This window comes from Pinus tabuliformis, chromosome 2_2 (genome assembly GCF_031772625.1).
Source record: "Pinus tabuliformis cultivar Carrire ecotype Pingquan chromosome 2_2, CPIR1, whole genome shotgun sequence".
Classification (NCBI taxonomy): domain Eukaryota; kingdom Viridiplantae; phylum Streptophyta; class Pinopsida; order Pinales; family Pinaceae; genus Pinus; species Pinus tabuliformis.
Genome location: NC_142300.1, coordinates 1,143,831,547 through 1,143,848,851, shown reverse-complemented (window position 1 = coordinate 1,143,848,851; position 17,305 = coordinate 1,143,831,547). Strand labels below are relative to the sequence as shown.

The 17,305-nt window shown below is 41.4% G+C and overlaps 1 protein-coding gene across 1 annotated transcript; it reads left to right on the top strand.

Annotated features, from left to right (window-relative positions):
* Positions 1–503: 503 nt before the first annotated feature.
* On the top strand, positions 504–5,358 carry LOC149197443 (uncharacterized). The gene is made up of 5 exons (XM_089408692.1): positions 504–626; positions 762–964; positions 2,893–2,953; positions 3,108–4,035; positions 4,514–5,358. The coding sequence occupies exons 1-5, from the start codon at positions 504–506 to the stop codon at positions 5,356–5,358; spliced, it is 2,160 nt and encodes a 719-aa protein (XP_089264818.1).
* The last annotated feature ends 11,947 nt before the right edge of the window (positions 5,359–17,305 follow it).

The window sequence follows — 17,305 nt, the reverse complement described above, 5'->3', positions numbered from 1 at the left end:
GCATTGTAACATAATTTTCTATTGAATTATTCTTTTCTTCTTCCGATTTTCTTTTAGTGTTTTTGCTCTGCAAAGCTGTGTGTTCAACCTTTACTAGATAGATTCATCTGTGCAGGTTTTCTAACAAATTTACAATTATTTTTTTATTATATTGTTATATTTATTTATTCATTGTGTATATGATATCAATAAATATCAAACTATAAGATTATTATTGAGAAAATCTCTCAACAAACATCATTTGTCAATATTTTTTTTAGTAAGGAAAAAAAGCTGAGTTATATTCATAGATAATTTTGATATATACAACATTTGTCAGATAGCTGGTGACAACCAGTAGACTCATGTAGAGGGAACATGAAAATATAAGATCTATAAGTACCCAGATTTTGACATGCAAACCAATAGGATGATATAAATCCATATCAGATCACAAAAAAACAGATTCCTTCTCTAGATATATAAAGATATATATATAAAGATCTTCAGTATAATATATTATTATGGTAAGTGTTATTTCCAAGTTTAACGTCAGCAGATCTCTTTTGAAACCTTCCGATCTCTTCTCGTCTATTCGCAGATCTCTTCTCATCTGCGAAGATGCTGTATTCGAAGATCTCTTCTGGGTATCCGTAGATCTCTTCTCGTAGATCTTAGTATCTCGCAGTATCTTTTGGTTTTCTGGGTATTCACCATACGGTTTTCACAGATCTCGCAGTATTCACCATAGGTATTCGCAGATCTCTTGTGGGTATTCGCAGATCTCTCTTAGTATCTCGCAGTATCTTCTGGTTTTCGCGGATCTCGCAGTATTCACCATACGATCCCGTGGATGTTCGCAATCTTTTGGAGGTAGCGGAACGTGTGGAGGACGAGTAATGTGTGGAGGACACAGCTGCTGCTCCAGCATTCTTAGGGTCTGCGTTCAAATATTTGCTGCTGTTCCAGCATTCTCAGATCTGTGGTTTGGCTTTCGATCTACGTAAAATATGGCTCCGAGCTTCGCAAAAATAACTGGTGGCTCATCCGTCTCTGGAGGGCAATCTCCTGCGCATATTGTGAGTGAAGCCCCAGCTCCCACTATCCAAGTGGTCCAGGACTCACTCGATGAAGCTTTGAAGTTCTCCGAAAGTGCCCTAATTTGCCGGTTCAATGGTTTTTGGCCGCGGCTGATAGCACTCCACAATTGGATCTCGGAGGTATGGAAGCCTATCATTTCTGATGAAATTAATATCTACCCTTGTGCTAGAGGTTTCTTTATAGTAGATTTTGAAAATCCTGAAAGCAGACAATGTATTCTAGATTCCGGCCCTTGGTTTTGGGAAAAATCAGGCCTATTCATGAAGCCATGGAACCCATCATTCGATCCCTCTACAGCAGTGATAACCTCAGCACCAGTTTGGGTGAGATTGCCAAGCCTACCCTTGCATCTCTGGAATCTCTCCTCGCTAAAAGCCATCGGAAATGCAATTGGGAAATTTTACTGCAGGTGCCCAGAAACAGAGGAATATGCCAGAACCACCTATGCATGCATCTGTGTGGAAATGGATTTCAGCGCCGGATTCCCAGCTGAAATAAACCTAACAAGTAAAGACTATGTGTGGAACCAGAGGCTTGATTATGAAAGTGTCCTCTTCAGATGTCGATCGTGCTTTGAGACGGGGCATCTAGCCAAAAACTGCCCAAAAGCCTCTGAGAAAAATTTTGCTAGAAAAAACCACCACAGATCTACATGGTGGGAAGGAGCACAAAAAGAACACTACACTGTCATCAAAGAAGAATATTCTGAGTCACAAGAAATCAAGGAAGAAGGAAACAACTCTCAAAGCAAGCAAGGAGAAAGCCCGCCCCAACAAATCAACAGTTATGAGGATCTGAATACCGCAGAAAATAAATCTTCATTTAACAGCAAAGCAGATCTCCTAAACCAAACTTCTCCGACTATAGATCGCGAAGCTAAGACACCAATGTCCCAAGAACCAGAAGAGATGAAGGAGATGCAAGACAAAGGAAGTTGGAAGACCGTAGAGAAAAGAAAGAAAGCTACAACACCAATCTCGCCAAGAAAGACGAGGAGCCAGACAAGTAAAAATTAAGAAAATTATAGTTCCGATAGACCAATTTGGTCTCAGTGGACGTTAACCATCATCATCATCATCATCATCATCATTTAATACATGTCTCAAAAGAAGGTTGGAAAGTATCCATGATGTGTTATTGAGTGACATGCATTAATTAGAATTAAAGCAAAGTTCAAATTAAAATGAATTTAAAATTTGTCAAATATAGCTTTATATTCAAAGTTAAAGCTATGTGGTAATTAAATTAGTGTTGTGTTGAAAAAATTTGGTAATTATTTAATTGTAATAAGTTTAATGAGTGTACTCTATTCATTTTGAATTGAGTTTGAATATATAATTTCATAAAAGAAAGCTTGCCATTTTAATGGTAAAGCTTTTATTTCAATTGTAAATTTGTAAATTTATAAAGTTATTATTGTATGGAAAATAACTAAATATTGTAAATTTATAAATGTATTATTGTATGGAAAATAACTAAATATATTACAATAAGGTATTATTTAAAAATACCATTAGATAGTTTTTTATCGACTACCGCTCTGTAACCTTGGTGATGCTTCCGCTGCTAGGGTTTTCGCATAATCCCATTGCCCCTTTCCCTTGCACCCTCAGCTTCTCCAGCCTTCGACGCCACTGATCTCCACCACATGGCCCTGTAGTCAGGAGGGGTGGGCTCTGCCCCCCCCTCGCTCTTCAGATCCCTCTCCTGACAAGCCCGTAAACGCAAAAGTTTCAGTCGGTCAAGGCCCTGACCCAACTGACGGCCCTCATTCAGATCCGGTTACGGACAACAATGGAAATGCTGTTGCAGGTCAGACAGCAGACACAGACAAAGGAACAAACCAGATCTGCTCAACGTCACTGCCAAAAACGTTCTCTGCAACATGCATCCCCAGATCTGCAGAGAGAATAAAAATAGATCTTCCCAGTGGTCGTATTAACGCCCAAATCCAATACATGAGTGATCATGCACTCATAGGCAAGTTCCACGGATTCTGGCCAACTGAAAAGGCCTTGTATGGATAGATAGCCTCCAAATGGAAGCCTAAGGGTCAAGTCTCCCTGCAGCTAAGCCCTAAAGGTTTTTTCACTGCTATCTTCACCTGCTTGGAAGACAAAAGTCGCATCTTCGAAGGAGGTCCGTATTTCTTCAACTCTGCAGGCCTATATCTCCGACAATGGAAAGCGAGGTTCGATCGAGACAAAGAGGACTTCACCTGGGCTCCAGTATGGATACACTTGTATTCTCTTCCAGTGGAATATTGGAACGAGGAGACTTTAAAGGACATTGGGAACAACCTACGAGCTTTCATCAAAGTCGCTGAGGAGACCAAATACCGAAGATACACATCCTATGCCAAGATCTGTGTACACATGCATCTAACCAAAGAACTCACAGATTCGGTAAGTTTATTTCATGATGATTATGAATGGGTACAAAAATTAGACTACGAGAACATTCCTTTTCGCTGCAGAAAGTGCCATGAGCATGGCCATCTTTTCAGGGATTGCCCTCTGAATCTTCAGTCGAAAGCTTCCGCTTCTGAAACCAACAAAGACACTGAAGGATTCACGAAAGTTCCTAGTCGCACAAAGCAAACCAATAAACCTCTAGCTTCTCCTGCAAATCCCAAGAAGCTAGAAACTCAGAATAGCTTTGGAATCTTGTCCTCTCCAAGCTTCATGGAGGACCATGCTCTCATCCCGCCTCCAAATCCGTCCTCTTCCTCCCCTGTGCCTCCCCCCAATCCCTCAGCTCCACCCTTTAAGTCCGCTCAATTCAGCACTCCCGCCTCAACCTCTACTAATAAACATCTCGCCTCAGATCCAGCCATACCTTCTTCAACCATGGATCTCGATGCTTCTCTAGCCCAGAACATTACTCAAAGGGATGAGGAGGACCAGGACAAACTATCATTCATGGAGGAGGGCCCCGAAAGTGAAGATATAGGAGGTCTGGATCTACTCAAACTGGAAGGAGCATGTTGACAGAAAGATTTCAGTGATATTACCCCAAGGGAAATCGATAGACTAGAAGGAGTTCTGATCAAAGCACAACAAAACAAATACCTTGGCATTCAGGTAGGTAGTCCTTGGGATGGCAATTTTTTTTTGAAAGACACGAAAAACGATGGCACAAAACAGATCTGCAAAGGACTATCATTATTGGAGAAATGTTGGTGGATTCTGGAGAATTGCCCAAGCTGAACAAGTTCTTTAAAGCTCTTCCCCATGGTTCCTCATGAAGCTAATCTCTTGGAATGTGCGAGGGCTAAACAACCCTGCAAAACATAGTATGTTAAAAAACATGATTTAGCAAGAAAAGCCTACATTAGTCTTTCTACAAGAAACCAAAAGAAATAGCACTTTATTGGAGAAAATTACAAATAAAGTCTGGACAGGCTGTCGTTCTGTCTCTGTGGATGCATCAGGCGCTTCTGGAGGGCTGCCAATCTTATGGAATCCTCAACTTCTCTCGCTTCAAGATTTCCACGCCTCTCACTTCTTCATTCAAACCAATTTCCACCTCACTGGCACCAATATCCATGGACTTCTCACTAATGTGTATTTTCCTCAAGATCTTCAAAAAAAGTTGGATCTGCTGAATACTCTCTCAGCGCCCAGCTCTAGCCAATGCCATCCCCTATGGATATGTGGTGGCGACTTCAACATAATTACAACGTTGGAGGAAAAATCTGGAGGTAGAGCAAGACTGGAAGGGGACAGTATTGGCTTCAAAGACTTCATATCTAGGAATCAGCTCATGGATCTTCAGACCTCGAACGGTATGTTCACATGGACCAACAAACGAAGAGGTTCTCAGCACATACCTTCTAGACTTGATCGCTTCCTCCTGTCAGACAATGCCATCCATCTGGGCGGAGATTTCCATGCTTCCATTTTACCACAAGCAGGCTTAGACCACTGGCCTATAATGCTTCAGTGGTCGCGTCCAGAGTCAAAGAGTAACAGACCCTTCCGATTCGAATCCTTCTGGTTCTCTCATCCCAACTTCAAAGATGTAGTAATAGCTGCCTGGAAATCCTTCACTCCCCCTTCAGGAGCCAAGATGTTTGAATTTCAACAAAAGTTAAAATACCTTAAGCAAGTGCTGAAAACTTGGAATCGCACTCAGTTTGGCAACATATTCGACCAAAGGAAAGCGCTGGAGCAGCAAATGAACAAGCTACAAAAATGCATCATATCAGAGGGTCGAACGGAGGATTACGCTCAACAAGAGCAGGTACTCCTTAATCAGATTGAAACGAACAGGTAGCAAGAAGAGACTCTCTAACGACAAAAATCTAGGATCATATGGCTCAAGGACAGGGAGAAAAATACTAAGTTCTTTCATAAGTCAATCATTCAAAGGAGAATGCATAATAACATTGCATTCATCAACAATCAACAAGGGGAGCGCCTGGAGAAGCATGAAGACATCGTACAGGAATTCCAAGATTACTTTCAAGACACTCTTAGAGAACCGCCGGGTAGCAGAAATCAAGCCATACAAGACATAGTGTATCACATTCCTAAAATTATTAATGAGGATCACAACAATAGGCTTCTCCAGCCTATCTCCATGCCGGAAGTGGAGGTCGCAATGGCTCAGCTCAAGGATGGTAAGGCACCCGGTCCTGACGGCTTCACAAACAACTTCTTTCATGGTTTCTGGGAACACATCAAAGCAGAAGTTTGGGAGCTCGTGGATGAATCTCGAACGATGCACTGGGTTCTACCTTCCCTAAATACGACCTTCATAGTGCTCATTCCTAAAATGGAAGATTCCAAGACTCCTGATAAATTTCGGCCGATTGCATTGTGCAATGTCATCTACAAGCTAATATCCAAAGTAGTGGCGAACAGACTCAAACCTTTTCTCCCTCTCCTTATCTCGCCAGAGCAGATAGGCTATGTAGAAGGGCGCCAGATTCTGGATGGTATCATTCTCTCCCACGAAGTGATCCACTCACTCAAAATTCTGAAGAAACCAGGTATGATTCTCAAACTAGATCTCTCCAAAGCTTTCGACAAACTCAACTGGACATATATTAAACACATCTTATTAGCATTCAGCTTCAATGCCACCTAGACTCGATGGATCATGAATATCATATCTTCCCCCTGCTTCTCCATCCTGCCCAATGGATCCCCTTCCCCTCCTTTTCATCCTTCTCGGGGAATCTGTCAAGGAGATCCTCTTTCCCCTTTCATTTTTGTTCTCATGGCTGAAGGATTAAGTCGCCTTCTTCACTCTGCCGCTACCTCTCAATCTTTAAAGGGTATTTCTCTACATGGCCAATCCCCCATTACTCACCAACATTTTGTTGATGATAATATGCTTTTTGGCCATCCTTCAGTTCAAGAAGCCTCTGCCTTCAATCGCCTACTAAATATTTTCTCTGATGCCTTTGGCACTTCCATTAATGCCTCCAAATCCCAACTCTTTTTTTTCAACACTCCCATTCATACCCAAAGAAATATAGCTCGGATAATGGGCTTTTCGATAGCCAAACTTCCTTTGAAATACTTGGGGGCTCCCCTGTTTGACTCTGTCATCAAACATGCCGCTTGGAGGACCCTTCTTGACAACCTAGAAGCCAAGCTTTCCTCTTGGACCTTCTGCTCTCTCAACATTGCAAGCAGAATCATCCTCATCAAATCTGTCCTCCAAGACATGCCTTTGTACTTATTCTCAATCTTGGCTGCCCTGAAATGGGTTCTCAAAAACATTCGCAATCTTCAAAGAAATTTTCTTTGGGGCTCCTCAGGCCACAACAGAAAATGGGCCTTGGTTAAATGTTCGGAGGTGTGTCTCCCGAAATCAGCTGGGGGTTTAGGCCTAAGGGATCCCCTCCACAACAACAGCATCATGGGGGCACGTATATGGTGGAATTGGCTCTCCAAACCGCTTACTCCCTGGAGTCGACTATGGCATGACAAATATGCTCCAGGCAGTCCTGTGGAGGAGCTAATCAAATTCTCATCTACCACTCCTGGCTCCTTAATCTGGAACGCTGCCAAAACTCATAGCGCCTTCATTCAAGCGCATAGATTTTGGGAAATCCACTCAGGCAACACTGCCAGATTCTGGGATGATTCTTGGCAACAACTTCCCAAACTTGCCTCTCTTTTTCACAAACCCAAGTGGCAAATTACCATGCAGCAAAATGAGAAAATATATGTACAACAATTCTGGAAACAACATTCTTCCCACAGATTTCAACTTTGGAGATCGACGAACACTTGGCAAGCCAACTGGCAGGAGGAAACCTATGATGAGATTGATAACGAGCTTAAACTCAGGAAAATCAAACTATCATATCAGAAAGATCGTCTGTGATGGGGATACACCACTAAGGACCTGTTCACTACCAAGGAGGCCTATTAAATCCTCTATCATCCTCTGCAGATTATAAAAGACTCTCTTTGGGACCAAGTCTGGCAACCAAACATTTGGCCTAAGGTTTCTACCTTCCTTTGGCTGCTAAGAAAACAAAGGATCCTTACCTGGGATAACCTGCAAAAGCATGGATTCATCGGGCCATCCAGATGCTCTAACTGCAATCTGCATTCAGAGGACATTAATCATCGCTTGGACACTTGCCCTTTAGCAACTCAAATGTGGGAAAGAGCAGCTCAGTGCAATAGAAGATTAGGCAGAAAAGAGGGAGACACAGTAAACACCATCAGAAATTGGCCTCAGAATCCTTTCCAAAGTTCTCCTCTTAATTCCCTATGGAACCTCCTTCCAGGCTTCATCTATTGGATCATCTGGAAGGAAAGAAACAATAGGATCTTCAAAAATCATAACTCGCCTCTTGATACCCTCTGGTCTCTTCTCGGGTAGAATCTTCAAGAAACATTATATCTAAAACTTTGGCAAGATTCAGATATGCCAGTCTCACCCCAGGAGCGTCTCATTCTCGCTAATTGGAACCTTGATCTCACCTCAGTAGATCATATCAATCCCAGCACCTCAATTCACTCGGAGTCAGCTCACTCTTGGACACCTCCTTCCATCCACCCCTACAAGCTGAACTTTGATGGTGCGACTAAGGGAAACCCCGGGCTAGTTGGCTATGGAGGTATCTTCAGAAACGAGGTAAGCACAGTGTTGCACATCTATCATGGATCATTAGGCAGAGACACCAACAACGTTGTTGAGCTGGAAAGCTTATGGCAAGGTTTACGTATAACAGAAACTGAACATTTTCTCCCTCTAGATGTCGAAGGCAATTCACAAATCCTAATAGAGGCTACAAACAGGATACAATCAGGATCCCCAACAACGAAAATTGCTTCAAGTAGGAGGCTTCTAAGCAGATTGGAACAAATTGAAGACTGGCTCAAAATTCCTCGCAACATATCCTTCCAGCACATCAGGCACATAGCTAATAAGGCAGCAGACAGACTGGCCAACCAAGGGGCTGATCAACAGATCCCATTTTTCTCTGGTCCGTTGAACAATTCCAATGACTCACAACTCAAGCGCGACTGTAATCTCCTGGTGCAACAAGATCTATCCCAACCGGATGTGGGTGTATAAGGTGGATTGCAGCTCAAAGGCGGCGAGGAAGGACGGTGCATGGTTCTTCATTTACGCCAGCCGGCCTCGCATGAGCATTGTTTTAATGATACAGGACCTCAAAGTAAATGTCACATTAACGCAGCTTCCCTCGATCCTTCAGCCCATCAGTTTATTTGTAATGGCGCTTGGTTGGCTCTCCATTCTAGCTCCTCCCCTGTGCTTAAGCAGTTCCAGTGAGATTCATGCTCCTGGCACTAGTAACAGGGTATTAATCTGTCATGCTTGGGTTCCCTATGCCGCCCTTCATCATAGCTTCCATCCTCCTGTGATTCAATCCAGCTCCATCTCCGGTTATTCCCTCTCTGTCTCCTCTACCACTGTATGTTCCACCCCTCCTGCGATCCTTATCATGCCCAGAGTTCGCCCCAGGATGAGTAGCAGGAGAGGCAGCTCTCGTGGCCAAGTCTCTCGCTAGCCATCGTCCACGATTTCAGAACCCTTGTCTGATGCTTCAGATTTCAACTTTAACAGATACCCTATCACCAGAAGTGGTCGTAGCAGAGGAAGAGGGCAAACTATCCCCGAAGCTTGCTCTTCCCACTCCCATTCCCATATGGCTCACTTCCGCTTCCCCTGCTCCCTAGGCAACTCCTCCTTCATAACGTCAGTCACAGTTGAGTTATGTGAAGACATTGCTGGTTCGGGAGCTGTTGGTTTGGGGGATGCTGTTCCTGACTCTCCCTTGGAGCCGAAGACAGTAGCCAAGATAGCTTCCACGCAGAATGAAGATTCTCAGTGAAAGGATCCAAGAAACGCAGCAATTCCGGAGTCCACCACTCTTGCAGAACTCAACACTCCAATAAGGGGTGGTTCATCAGGTAAAGAAGATCTACCCTCAGATTCGAATTGTCCTGACCATTTCGGCTACCGCATCATTGAGGAATCGCCTCCAACCTCGCCTGATGTTTGAACAGGTCTGCTCTTTATGTTTTTCTCTGCAGTGGCCAGAAAACGTTTTACATTCTCAGAATCCAAAATCATTTCTGGCCTCACAATCCTCAGTATCAGATCTTTTGTCAACATTATCTTGTTGGTTTCCCCTGCGTGTGAGGTATTCAACGATTTTTTTGGTTACTATCATAAACATTGTCTTAAGGTCTCTGTCCTCTTGGATTTTGTTCTGGGTTAAAATGTTTCTGGGTCATCCTCCGGTTATGGAGAGGCCGCACGGTTTTGAGTTTTTGATTGGAACCAAACACTCTGTCCCAGCTTTCGGTTTCAGTCTACAGACACATCATGTTTCAAAGCAAGTCACCATGAAGGTTTTCTGGACTGGTTTTCAAGGGATTTTTGTAAGCATGCCCTCTCTGAGGCTAGAACTCTAGAGGCTTCAGCCTCCATGTAATTATATCTTGTATCAATATAGAAGTAGCTAAATTCAGAAAAAAAAAAAAAAAAAAGAAAAAAAATAAATAAAGAAATAATAAATAAATAAATAAAATTGAAAAATTAGATATTTTATTATTTAATAAAAAAATTATTTAAATCTATTTTTTTATCAAATATAAAAAATTAATATATAACATAGAATTAATTATAACATAAAATATTAAATATTTTCTAGGGTTAATAAATTGCATGTAATTTAAAAAAATACATATAAATAAAAACTTAAAAAATAATAATTATATTAATTAAAAAATATTTTTTTTCTATTTTAATATAAAATATTATATTTATAACATTAAAAATTAAATTAATAAATAGATAAAAATGTTGATTTGAAAACAATTTCGATGGTAGATTTAGGCTAATGTATTTCGAATCAACTAGGGTGGTTCATCATCATGGTAAGATGAAGAATCAACTAGTGTGGTTAATCACGATAAAAAAATTCGATCATAGTTGTAAATTAAATAGAGTCAAGGCCTTCTAATAGCTATAGGGAAAAAAACTACAAATAAAAAACGGTTGTTTTTCATTGGATAAGAAAAAAAAACAAAATATTTATTGAATTTAGGCTTCCATATCAATTTTGAGAAGATTCTTTGGCAAAAATCACATAGAGATATTTTTTGTCGTTTCATACCAACTAGTGTGCTTCATCGTCAGGACAAGTTGAATGAGAAAATCTTGCTATGCATATTAAATAGATAGGGCAGAATATCCAAAGACCAAATTTCTAGACCGGGTAACGGTTAAAATGACAACAACTAGATTTGACCGGGAACGGCTAGATTCACTATAATGAAGGGTATAAAATTTATTTATTTAAATCAGTTATTTCGTTATCAATTTTTCTTATTAAAATAAATGGACTATTTTATAATTATAACTAAATATTATAATAAGTAATTTCTAAAATAAAATAATTTCTAATTGTTAGATATCAAAGTTATTATATATTAAAAATAGAGTGTTCTATATAAATAGTTAATTATATTTTAAATAAAATATAAGTTAATTAAATTTCAAATAAAATATAAGTTAAAGGGACATATATTAATAAATATATATTAATTTAATTTACGTAAATAAACAAATTAATTTAAAATGTTAAATATCCAAGATATTATGTAAATACTAGTTAGTTATACAAGTTAAAAATAGAGTAATCTAAAAATAGTTAACTATATTTTAAATTATAAGTTAAAGAGACATATATTTTTTATTTAAATTTATTTATTTATTTCTTTATTTTTTTTTTAATTTAATAAATTAGTTTCATATTCATATTCAAAGAGTTCTCCCATATATAAATATAAATATTAGCGAATTCAAGTGTTTATATATATATATATATATATATTATTAATATATATATATATATATATTATTAAGGGTAAAAAATAGTATATTAGTTTTAAATTAATTAAATATAAAATAAATTAAATAAATAAATTTTAATTGAATAGTCAAAGAGTTTAAATATATAAATATTAGAGAATACAAGTAATAATAATAATAATAATAATAATAATTAATAGATTAAATAAGGAGGGGAAGAAAGGAAGAAAACGACTAGGAGGAGAGGGCTAGGACCCAGCAACTACTCATCTTCTAGCCATCCTCTCTATTGAGATTGCTCAGCCTTTTTTCAATTTCAAGCGCTTCCCTAAATTTCTGGTGATGGAATTGCGACACTCTAGCAATCACACAAGCTTCCTCGATGCAGACATGATGATTGGGTTTCTTCATGTATGCTCTGCTAAAGCGGAAGACTTGGTTCTCATATGCTTAAGGTCTGCTACATGCTCACTAATCCTTTGGTTAATGGAGCAACCACTCTCACCAATATAGGGGGTCCCACATGAACAAGGAATAATATAAACCCCTTTCATGTCCTTGGGGTCAATAGGATCCTTCACAGATCTGAGGGACTTATGAATGGTGTTAAGAGGTCTAAATGTTGCAGGGACATTATGCTTCTTAAGAATCCTCGCAACCCTATCCATGGTCCCTTGAAAAAACGGAAGATGGACACTAGGAATCTACTTTTTAGGTTCTCTTCTCGTTAACGAATTCTTAGTTTCTCTAAGGTAAGCTTTTTGTCCCAAATGTTTGCTATAGTCGTTCTCAACAAAGACATTAAGGAGATGGGACTTCTCCTCCTCGAAGCTCTTTTCATTAGATATCCTGAAGGCATGAGTCGCCAGGGTGTTGAGAACCCCTAACTTCTGGGCTAGGAAATCGTGGGAACTAGCATGAAGATACTGCTCCGTATGAGTTTTCTTGTGAAACACTCGGTGGGAGAGGGAACCATCCTTATTCTTAGAGATAAGAATATCAAGGAACGCGAGGCAACCATCAAATTCTTGTTCCTTAGTGAACTTAATGGCCGAGGATTGACTATTGAGATGATCGAAGAAGAGATCTAACTCCTCTTAGCCGTGAGACCAGATGACGTTAGTGTCATCCACATACCTCTTCCAAAGATTGGGCAGGAGACAGGCTGAGTTTAGAGCCTTGGATTCAAAATCTTCCATAAAAAGATTTGCAACAATAGGGGATAGGGGTGATCCCACGACAACTCCACAGGTTTGCTCAAAGAACTCACCTTCAAAACTGAAAAAGGTCGAAGTGAGGCAGCTCTCAACTAACCGAGAGGTATCAGGATCTGTTAGATAGTTGATCACTTTCATGGCCTCATTTATAGGGATGCAAGTGTAGAGGGAAACAAAATCAAAGCTGACAAGAATGTCTCTAGAGTCTAGCTTGATGTCCTTGAGCTCCTCAATAAAGGAAGCTGAATCTTTAACGAAGGTATCAGAGCTCGGTTGGAGCTGGTGTTTATCTGCACTTCATGAGAGATGGTATTGATGATGATTCAGGGTTGAAGAAGCTTCAAAATTGATGACAATGGAAGCAGGTACTTGCAGGTGAAGGAAGCTAGTTTCACATATAAGTGGAACAAGGGTTGGTTCATGGTTATAGGGAACTTGGTGAAGTTGGTGAATGGTGAAACAGGTTTAGCAGAGGAGAAGCTTAGTGCTTGGGCCAAGTTGAACGACAAGGCATGGTAGGTCTGGAAGAATGTGAAGGGAAACTCTTGATTACCTTATACAGGTTGAAGCGGATGAAAGAAGAGAATCCCCAAATTCGAGATAAGCTTGAAGTCTTGGAAAATAATGTTGAAGATGAACTTATTCAACTTGGTTGGGCAATGGAGTAGGATGAAGTTGTAGATTGTGCTGACAAGGAAGAGGAAGACGTGATAATTGAGGATGTTGCAGATGTGAGAACGATGGAGGATGAACTTGAGATTGATCAAGTTGGACCAGGATCGTACAGTTTGCAGACATGGGTGGATAGGGATACTCACATGGAGGAGCCTCATGATGATGATGTAAGTACTATTGATACTTGTGTTTCATTTGAGCATTTGGTAGATGAACCGGATGCAGGGAAGGGAAAAATCAGTTTGCCGATGCAAGGGGACATCTTACCATGGATATCTATGATGAGACCTTGTATGGAGAAGAAAGGATTGTTAACTGTTGCAGGACTTGTTGGGGTTGTTTGTGACCTTATGATAAAAGGTACAAAGGCCTGTGACAAGGGAGGAACATGATGATCATTGCGGAGGATTGGGTCATGCTTTAGCCACATGGAGAATTGGCTAAGTGCCCGGCATGACTCATGGATAGATTGGAGGAGGGCACACACTTGAGGTACGATGATACCTGGTTGGACTTCTCATGGCCGAGACCAAGAGCAAGTCTTGGTGGAACCTTTAGTGGGGGAGCTATGATGGAAGGGACTGATGATGATGATATGGTTGGGTGACATAGTACACTAGACTGAAGATTGCAGACTTGGATGAGGATGACCGATTGTTGTGATGGGTCTACTTGGTTGGACTACATGGGCAACTTAGTCATGGACATCAAGTTGGAGACATGGAGCATGGCAGTCTATGCAGGGAAATTATGAAGGAGCACTTGTAAAGGTGTCACTTATGGGCATCCAATGAGGAGTGCCAAGGCAAAGATGTTGTGCAGGTAGATTTGCTGGTGTGACATGGAGATGCTTTATTTATGAGTTGATGGAGAGGTTGTGCACTTATGTACAACAAGGCCATGGACTTCGATGGAGTTGTGAGTAGACTATGGCGCATTCCTACTACATGTAGAGTTGAGGCATCTAGCAGAGACCTTTGGGACGAGACTTGTATGCTTGCTAGAGTGTTGGTTGGGGATGGCTTATGGAGCTCATCATGACATGAGGTTGTGACTTTTGGGGACTTCATATACAGTGGACTTGGAGGATTTGATGCATTGAGGAGTTGAGGTCAGAGACTTTGATGCAAAATGGGATGCATACTTTCAAGTACATGTATGGGTGTGGCTTGAAAGAGTGACTTGATGTGGAGGATCGATATGAGACACTTTGGAGTGATAGAGTTACAACAATGATGATGCCTTGATGGCAACACTTGGGCATGGGTTGAGCCGAGACTCAACCACTTTTGACACATGGGAGCTGATTGATCTATGATCATGGGTAGCACATGGATAGATGAGACAGGTGTATACTTGTTTCTATGGCAGACTTGAGGGATGGCACATACAAATATGATGGAGGTTGCTTCATGGACCTGGATGTGGCACATCGAGAGTCGGAGTTTGATGAGATGATCTCTTCACTTTGAGGAGATGGATGTTTTGCAGATGGATGATGTTGGGATAGATGCGGCTGATTTCATGCAGCACATTGGTACCAAACATCATGGACAACATGGTGCAGATGAGATGAGGAATACTTCATGGAGCTAAGCATGGCTTATACTTATATGGAGATGGATTCTTGATCAAGTTGAGGATGTGACGGGATGTTTTGAGAAATGACTAATGATGGCATGAGGATGTGCATTCTCATGGTTTGAGCGTGATAGTTGGACTGATCACCTAACTAGTTCAAACATGAGGGAGCTCAATGTGCAAAGGTGTGTTAGCATTAAGTTGGAGTATCATGGCAACAGTTCACATGAGGAAAACACATGATAAGGTCGACACAAGAGGTTGCAGGAAGCATGTAGCTTGACATGGAGGGACCAACCTTCCATGATGGGGAGTAGCATGTGGAGATTGTGACAAGGTGGTTGATGATCATGGATTAAGATGATTTCTGATGTATGACATACCGATGGGGTGTATACCTTGTTATGGTGATCTTGGTGACAGATGGTTTCCGGGATGAGATATTGTCGAGGATCACAATGACTTCCAGTGGGGGAGGATGTAAGGACCTGCGGTCCTTGGCATAACCGCCGGTGAGAAGTGCGACTCGTTTGATGGATGAGTGAGTTGGAAAACATAAGTGAAGGAAACTCTACGATCAAATGCGCGAGGACACAAGTTATAATACGCATAGAGGATGGAGCGAAGATGGTTTATACGATGAACGAGGGAGGGTGTTCATCCTTGGTGAAGCCGACGGTGAAGATTATTGATTGGGGGCGTTGGCCGATGGGCCGACCGAACAAAATAACAAAGAAGGGCGTCGGTTGGAAACATAACGCAGGTCGGCCGAGAGATGGTTAACCATGCATTGAAGCGTATATATGAGACACGTTGATGGTTCATTTGGAAAGCGAACAATGTGAAGTCTTTCATAGACAAGGAAGTGCGAAGGAGTAAGGTGTTAGCCGCAGTAAGGGAAGGCGCAGTTCTAATGCGCCCAACCTTGGGTAGCACCACACAGAGTTAACTCACAAGGCTTGGTTGGAAGGCGAAGGTGTGGGCAAGGTCGCCCATCGTTCAGAGGAGCGCGGGTAAGCCTCGGGTGAGGGCGCCCACTGAGCAAAGGCAAACAACACAGGTGTAACTTGGACGAGAGCACCCAGCGTTCGGTTGGTGAACACGGGTAACTCGTGGGTGAAGGCGCCGGTTGTTTGGTGAATGAGTGACTCGGGTGAGTTGCCCGTCGTGCATAAAGATACAAGGTGAACGAAGTTCAGTTGAGGAGTGCAGTTGGTGGTCCGTGTGAGGGCGTGCCCACCCAACTCAGGCAAGGAACTTGGTTGGCACACGAAGGTGTGGCCTTGATGTAAAATTGACTAAGTATGAAACTTGGTGTTTCTAAGTATACTTGTAAAGCTTTGTAAACATTATATAATATATTGTATTCAGGCAGATTCATTGTTCAGGGAGTTGCCCCTCCCTTTATACTGTGCTATTGTGTTCTTCATGTATAATTGCTGATGATAATGAATGTGTATGGGTGTTCATTGGTATAAAGGAAACATAATAATTATTTGGTTGCGAAAAACAAACTAAGTAGGCTAATGGTTAGGCATAGTCCATGAACATAAGTATTGGTGAAAAGAAAGTGTTCGGTGGTGCCGCACCTCGCCAAGAGCGGTTGATGTAAGGACCTGCAGTCCTTGGCATGCCCACCAGCATGAAGTGCAATGGCTGTTGGTGAACGAGAGAAGTAAGAAATGTGAAGTATGAAGCACTACAGCCAAAATGTGCGAAGGGATATGTTATGATGCGCATACAAGGATAGAGCGACATGTTTTACAGCATGGGGAGCATGAGTGCTCAACCCACGACCAACCTACACTTAGTAAAGGCCGACCTCATGCATTGCCCAAATGCTTATCTAAGTGTTGGTCGGCCAACACACCAAAGCATTTCCACCACAATTTATGAGTTCGGCCTTTGCTAAGTGTAGGTCGACCATGGGTTGAGCGCTCATGCTCCCCACACTATAAAACATGTCGTTCTATCCTTCTATGTGCATCATAACATATCCCTTCACACATTTTGGCCGTATAGCTTCATACTTCGCATTTATTACTTCGCTCATTCACCAACAGCCGTCGCACTTCATGCCGGTGGGCGTGCCAAGGACTGTAGGTCCTTACATCCTCCTCCACCTGAAATCGTTGTCGTCCTTGACAACATACCATCTTGGTAGCCATCCACCAAGATCAAGATCAACAACTGTCTCATCCTTGGTCCATGATGTCAACTCCTCCACATACTGCAAACATCCCTGTAACATATGTAGAACTTTCATCTCCATCCTGTGTCGTCCCATCTTGTGAACTATCATCCTTCCTGCCTGATGCCAACATCTCTCTAGTACACTGCTAGCCCTCATGACTTGAACTAGTCGGGTGATCAGACCAACTGTCATGCTCAAATCATAAGATGTCCATCCTTATGCCTTCACCAGCCTATCT

Excerpts from the sequence above, each read along its gene's own strand:
- LOC149197443 (XM_089408692.1), top strand. The coding sequence starts at position 504 with ATGGTAAGTGTTATTTCCAAGTTTAACGTCAGCAGATCTCTTTTGAAA. Across the intron at positions 627-761 it reads TATTCGAAGATCTCTTCTGG|ATCTCTCTTAGTATCTCGCA; the intron begins GTATCCGTAGAT and ends GGGTATTCGCAG. Across the intron at positions 4,036-4,513 it reads CGAAAGTGAAGATATAGGAG|GCGCTTCTGGAGGGCTGCCA; the intron begins GTCTGGATCTAC and ends TGGATGCATCAG.